The sequence below is a fragment of the Liolophura sinensis genome, chromosome 1 (assembly GCF_032854445.1).
Source record: "Liolophura sinensis isolate JHLJ2023 chromosome 1, CUHK_Ljap_v2, whole genome shotgun sequence".
Taxonomy (NCBI): domain Eukaryota; kingdom Metazoa; phylum Mollusca; class Polyplacophora; order Chitonida; family Chitonidae; genus Liolophura; species Liolophura sinensis.
In genome coordinates, this window is record NC_088295.1 from 34081694 (window position 1) to 34089307 (window position 7614).

At 39.8% G+C, this 7614-nt stretch overlaps 1 protein-coding gene across 1 annotated transcript; it reads right to left on the reverse strand.

Moving 5' to 3' along the window:
- Positions 1–6319: 6319 nt before the first annotated feature.
- On the reverse strand, positions 6320–7402 carry LOC135480412 (beta-1,3-galactosyltransferase 1-like). Its single transcript, XM_064760280.1, has one exon. The coding sequence runs from the start codon at positions 7400–7402 to the stop codon at positions 6320–6322; it is 1083 nt and encodes a 360-aa protein (XP_064616350.1).
- Between the last annotated feature and the right edge of the window lie 212 nt (positions 7403–7614).

Consider the following 7614-nt stretch of genomic DNA (forward strand, 5'->3'; position numbering starts at 1 on the left):
CGTTAGGCTTGGTCCTATACACAGCCAGGCCCCGAGCGTTAAACTTAGATAATAGGGTCAACGGTAAGGTCATGGGGTTCATCGGCGTAGTCATGTTGTGAATCATGTGACCCGAATAGCAACAACACTGACATTAAAATTTATTTATTTATTTGATTTCATGTTTGTTTATCCGCACTCAAGAATATTTCACTTATACGACGGCAGCCAGCATTATGTTGGGAGGAAGCCCGCTTTATGTTGGGGGGAAACATCTTTATTGTGTAAAGATGAGTTTGGCAGAATTTATGATTCCATATTGCCCAGAACCCAAACCGAACACCTCGGACGAACCACTTCTTCAGTTGCACTGTTGTAACAAATGTACTGTAAATATGCCTAAGCTTCCCCACTGCAAGTAACCTTTCTCTCGCATCTTCCATCGGTTATATTCTTGCCCTGTCCTCTTTCACATGACACCCACTTCAGTTGATGGATGTATGCTCTAAGACATTGTTCGAAACCAGCTTGATTCAATTTTAAAGGACTAACTATATGATATATCATATAAAAGACTACAGCATTGGGAATAAAACCAGAGCGACGACGACAGTGGGATATATTTAGCAAACGGTCACACGTAACCGGTGAAACCCGGACTCTTGTCAGTTTTATTTCATTTAGACTTTTATTCTAACTGTTCATGTAAAAGCTTAGACTGGTTCGCCCTGTAGTATCGTGTTTTGAGTAGAATTGGATAACAATTTGCTGGTGTCGATTCAAATATATTAGACATGGGTGGTCTACATTTATCACATTTTTTCTATGTCCCCCAGTATCATTCTTATTTGTGATAATAAATATGGGGAGAATGCTGACAAAATTGGGTTCGCAATACACTTATACTCTAAATAACTAAACTGTTCCTATGTCTCCACGCCATTTTCTTACGACAAACTTTGAAAGTCAAGTCACAGTCTTACTTCCACCAGTAATTAACCAAGTTATTCAGCGATAAAGCAGAACCTATACTGCATATACTCACACTGGTCATTTTTCATGAAAAACTGTGTACCCTGATGCGGAATTTTAGACTACCTACATGCAAAAAACAGATGCAATCCACTTGCTGAAACCATACACTACGCTTATCGCTCAGAAAAGACAGATGTGCTGCCACAGGCCTGCATGAGAGCTTTACCGATTCATCTTGTCCTCTCCTTAGGTACATGCAACTTGACGTCTAATGCATGGTAACAGAATCCATATGGTGGAAGATTTACAAGGAATGTTGTAAATATGCATGCAGCTTTATCTGTGTGCCCAAAATATGCCACATAAGAATAGCAACAGAAAGTATACACTATAACATGTGAAAACTTGTGACGATCCAAAAGATAAATACAGAGGAACACACCAAGTAACACAGTCAGAGGCACATATTGCCTTACTTACTCAGTTGTCGCTGGCGTCCTTTTCTTGAAAATGATACGTTAAACCGGGCAGAACCTGGTGGAAACCCACGACCATCCGCAGGTTTCTGACAGACCTTCCCATGTACAGCATTCTAAATATTTTATACTTCAATCAGTTCGCTGCACTCATTCGAGATGTCGAATGCCAGAAATTTGAGCAAGTTACAAAAGGTGAAATTTAATCAGAAGAATTCCCAAGGGTGGCAAACGTAAATTGAGCGATGGCTGGAGAGTGATTAAGCTGACTCCAACACCCCTAAGCCAGAACGTGAGGTGGGGCAGATGCCCCAGCCCAGGAGTTACAGCCAAAAAACCTGCTACAATCGATTCGTTTAATACTTTCCCTGATAGCGAATTGGTTCGTCATTATATACATCAGGTGTGGCTTTTGACGCACAGTTTATTAAAATTAATTAAGTGATTGATTTATTGACTGATTGAGCGATTTATAGGTGTACAGAATACTTCACTCACACTCAGGTCGTCAACGTGATGGGTGACGAAAACAGGGGCGCCAGTAATAAACACGCGGTCTATGATGGGATGTAATAGACAGATTTTCACTTGCAGAGCGATCTCAGTTGTAGCCAGTGACAGTTCCAGGAAAATCGTACACATCGAACTTCACGCGGGATCATCTAACAGGTTATACAAGCGCTGTAAACTGCTTATTACCACCAAGGTCCGCTATTTGACCAATGGCCAGTTATGTTACGCTCTGGCCCCATTGTTTGCCTCGAGTTATTGACCCTACGTATCCACCGGTTTGTCAGCAGACCAAAGGTGTTCAAGTGTAGGTCCCCTCATGGTGTTGAAATGATGCGTAACGGGTGTTCAAGTGATGCGTACCGGGTGACATACTAATTTCACAGATTGCATTTAAAAACTGCTTCACTCACCGAGATCTGAAATCGGGTCTCTATCTCTGAAGTCCAGTTCTCTATCATCTGAGCTGCCATTGTCAGCATTGCTTCTGCTCCCGTTACGCCTTTCAGCGGAAGCCCGATAAGGCCATCATCATACCATCGTTCTGTCTTTCCGGTACTGACATTTGTAATCAACAACAGCGCGTCGTCCATAATGCCCTTCGTCCCAACTATTTAAAACAACTAAAGACTAAAAAACATGTTATCATTTTCAGTTTAGTAGATTAAATTATATAACCACTTGATTGAACTTTTCAAGCAAAATATCTATTTTAACGCTTCTGAAAGAGCTGTTTCATCTATCTATACAACAGTACATACTTATGAGAGTACATAGAATATTGGTGGACATTTTTTGCCGTTGATATTTGTTCAGATAAATTACTTTTATTAGAAAATGTTTTTCCTTGAGTCTCTCAATAGAAAATATGTTTGAAGGCTATGTAAATGTAGAAATTTGCAGCATTCTTTCAGGCTAACATAACGTAAAGTATGTGGTAAACCCATTTGGTTTGTGACGGCAATAGTGTAATGAATAACATGTTGAAGCTTCATATAAGGCCAAATCAGTAACGCGAATAGCCATTGTTCATTTCGACAGCAGCAAAGAAATACATGTACATACAGGTATATTCGCTCTATATGGTGTCAATGTTTTATCACATAGCTTCCTAAACCTTTTTCGGCTAAAAAATTAGTAGAATATATAGTTTTACAAACCTACACATACGCGTCACATATGCAATAATTAAAGCTAAAACGGCGATGCCATGAAACCACACGAGTGATTCTTGCCAAACAATGAAACCATTGTGTAAGTCATTTTCTGCCTTCGGGCAAAAGACAGCCACGTCTGGGTGGTCATCTAGCTTAGACACCCCAACCTCAGGCGGAGACGGCTACTTACAGCGTATGGATATTTATTAAATGCTGTTTAGTATGTATTGATTGGTGCATTTGACTCTGATGGGTACACCCAATCATGTAATTACACATTTATCCTCTTAACATCACATCATTTATAGCTACTTTTCAAAGAGAGCATAATGATGCAATTACACTTTTTTATAATGCAGCAAAATGCACATTTCACATATAAATTTATTACTCGTATTCTGAACGAATTAAATTCCGTACATAATTATCATTTTAATCTCTGTAGGCAAAGATTGTATTCTCCTATTGATTCATTAAAGAGTGAAGTTTGTGAATTATGGTTTTGCTTGTGCGTTACTTCTGTTATTGCTCGTTGGTTTGAGTGAGCCAACATTTCTACTGTTTTTATTGTTACAGACTATCCTAAATACAAAAGCCGCTCAGTGGACCGGAGTTTGATTTAATGCTATCCACGCTGATAGAACTCGGCCTGGTTCATCAGCACCAACTCGCTCTGTTTAACTCTTATATCTATATATGGATAGTAATCAGCTCTTGTTTACCCAAGCAGAAAAGATAAAGAAAAAAGGAAAATAATAACAAGTTGTTCACTATTCTCGTTCGTTATCTGGAACAGTCTCATGATATAGTTGAATTTACCGTGGGATTTAAATAACAGAATATCGCAGCATTTCATTCACGTCATGACACATATATATATTTGTAATCCAGCGTGGGAACAACCACGGCATCCAGTTGTAAGCTCTACCCACTACTGTCCTCGACAATAATACCTGTGTAATGATATGTATATAGGTTAGAGATGAAATGAAACAACCCACGGACCCACGGATTTTGTGTAACCTTTGTTATATCTGTATAGCAGTGGGTAGGAGTTTTTTTATCAGCCGAAGCAAATGCCACAAGCTGAAGAGTCACACAACTGTATATCATCAAATACTAACATCACTAACCATCTGTCTTAGATAAGATAACTAATCTCCGTAATGGTACGTCGAGCACGTAGTTATGCTAAGAACCATGTCACCAGAATAGCAAGAAACCTGGTTTAATATATGTATGGCAGGATTTCATTTATTTATATATTTATTTAATTCTTTACGCCGTACTCAAGAATATTTCACTTATACGACGGCGGTCAGCATTATGGCGGGAGGAAATCGGGCAATGCCCCCGGAAACCCACGAACATCCACAGGTTACTGCCAGACCTTCCCACATACAGCCTGAGAGAAAACCAGTATGAATAGAATTTCATTGAAGTGTCTATCTAATGCCTAGATGAAATTATCATCAGCAGGACTCCAGAATCATAGCAGTGACAACAGTGTGATAATACTGGTAAATGGCCACTCGGTGAAATAAGGACCGTGTAGTCTTATTAACAATAGTTAATTTACCTCAGGTAGGCTTTTATTCTAGCTGTTCTAATTAATGGTTAAATTAACATGGTTCATGGCTTGAGCAGAATTACAAGGCGGTCAAACAAAGGCAGTACTGTGGCCTACGATTTATTATTTATTACGACGTGGCTGGTTTGGAATATATACTCTTCATTAGCTGTTTGGTTGAATTTACATTCGTCACATTTTTCATGTCCGCCAATATCATTAGTGTTTGTTATGTAAAATGTGGCCAGAATTCTAATAGAATTGGGTTGGTAATGCAGTCATATGTGCACATGTTTAATAGTTCTTATATCCTCTTACGTTTTCTTGCCACAAACATTAAAAGCCAGGGTAAACCAAGTTATCCAAAGATGAAGCAGAACCTATCGTGCTTCGTGGAGAGGTGTGTACACGTGTGTGCAATTTTATGATCTGTTTGGAAGTTTAGAATATACTAACATGTACAAAAACAGATGCAATCCAGTTGCTGAAACCATACACTGCGTATATCGCTCAGAAGAGACAGATGTGTTGCCACAGACCTATATGAGAGCTTTACCGATTCATCTTGTCCTCTCATTATGTACATGCAACTCAACAATCGTCTGAGTACGCGATAACAGAATCCATATGATGGGATATTTTACAAAGAATGTTGTAAATATGCATGCCTCTTTATCAGTGCGCCCAAAGGACGCCAGATAAGAATATCAACATACAACTTCCACAACACAAAATACCAACTGAAAGATGGTAGGTTTCACCGAATACAGCTTGAAGAGAAAAATCAGTACATTGACGACAACGTGATAGCATGAAATATGTCACACTTAACTGGTGAAATAGGGCCTTCTGTCAATTTTATTCTAACTGCCCATGTAAATGCTTAAATTGTAACGAATTATACGCCCCAAACACCATTTCGTGGGTAAAAGCTATTCAGTGGTGCCAATTGCAATTTATCACTGGTCTATAATTCTTATTCTCGACACTTACAAACTTTAACTGAAAAGGAAGATTGACCAAACTGACGAAAACAACGTGTTAAAACAAGTTGTCTCATTAATTGATTGACTTCTTAATTTTTTAATGATTTGAAAACTGTTTCATTTATTGATTAAAATAAGACAAAAGTACATCATTTCTTCGTAGGGACAAGGCTTGGCCGACCCGCTAAACTCCACTCGTTCATATCGCTCATTTTACCTGCTTATTTCTGCACAAATCACTGCAAATCGCTTAAAATATTGCAGACATTTACACATTTAAACCACGTCAAATGAATGAACTTCGCGTCATTTGTTAGCGAGAAATTCCAACCAGTAGCATCCTAAACTCCTGCCTATTTATCACTGGTATTTTTGATACGAGATGTTGGATGTCAGAAATTTGAGCAGGTCACAAAAGATGAAAATTAATCAGAAGAAATCCCAACGGTTTAAAATGTAAATTTAGTGAGAGCATAGAGAGTAATATAGCTGATCCCAACACCTTTGAGCCAGAACGTGAGGTGTTTCAATAACCAAGACTGATAGCTTGCAACGAAATATGACATTCAAATTTACATGATATGTCTGTATAATTTAAAACATGCACCATCAGTTATACGGAAAATCAATCCACAAAATAATCTGTATAGTAGTACATATATACATTTATTGAACTTTGCTTATATCCTGACTTTTCATGTCCATGATTGAAATACCTACATGTAGTTTATAAATCTGTTTAACTCCCATGTTAACACTGTTCACTCTACCCGCCTTCATGTCACACGGCTGAGCTTTAGGGGTCCCCCAGAAGGAGAATCCAGAGTGAGGCAGATGTCCCAGCCCAGAAGTTACCGCCAAAACACCTGTAATGAACACGTCCTCAATATGGAGACGGCGACACCTGGACACTGAGCTTAATATTCGTCTGGTCACGTGAGCAGACATTAGGTAACTTCCACCAGAAACGTAAGGCGGGAAATAGTCCGGCAGATAGACGCCCTTAGACACACCCCACTCGTCTTTAATGTTCCGGGAAACGATAGACTGGGGGTTATAAGCACCAACTATAACATCAACTGAGAGATTTCTCACCACAGCGAACACACTGGGCAGGTGGAGGTACACATCATCGTCTGATTTGACCACATACTTTATACGTGGAACGGAGTCCATCACCCAATGAAAGCCCAGCAGTATCTTTTCCGGCAGGTTCCGGTAGGTGTCCGGGGTGAACAGCTGTAGAATATCCCCGTGCCGTCCGTGTTCCTCTGTGAGCACCGTGTTCCAGTAAAGATCCCAGTGAAGACCCAATACAAAGATAACAGCTGCTCCAGCCTCATTGCTGTTTGCCCACGTCCGCCTAATGGCTTCCCGGAGCTCAGAATGCACCGGAGAAGAGATCACTAAAACAATGACATCTTTGCCAGCGAGTGCGTCTCCATTCGGGTTAAGTTTCGGAGAGGAGATGTTCAAAGGCACAGGGTTTGTCTTGGCGTTACAAAACACAGAGCGGATGTACGTCAATGTGAATTTGTTACCTCTAACCAAGTTAGGCAACGAAAACTGACCAAGTCGTGAAGTGGTCATGAACTCCTGTCTATGTTTATTCAGTGGTTTGAAAGATCTACCATGAGTAACTTTCCATGGTGGTTGACTAGGGCCAGGGTATAGCCCCTGAATCACCAATAACAGGGTAGACCCGAGGATAGAAACAATGACACGTCGAACATATCTCCAGTACTTCATGGTTATTCAACAAACACCTAGCAATCATTTTATAAGTATTTTATAGGTCTACAATGCATGTTCACATACATGCACCTTCGGAGGATACCTTTCATCCACTCTCACAGTGCTCCTCGCTGTGCAAAAATCTCTTCTTATAGTTTGACTAACTTCATATTGATGTAATGTAAATTTGCATAAACGAAGAACCACCGTGGGGTACGATCGACGCC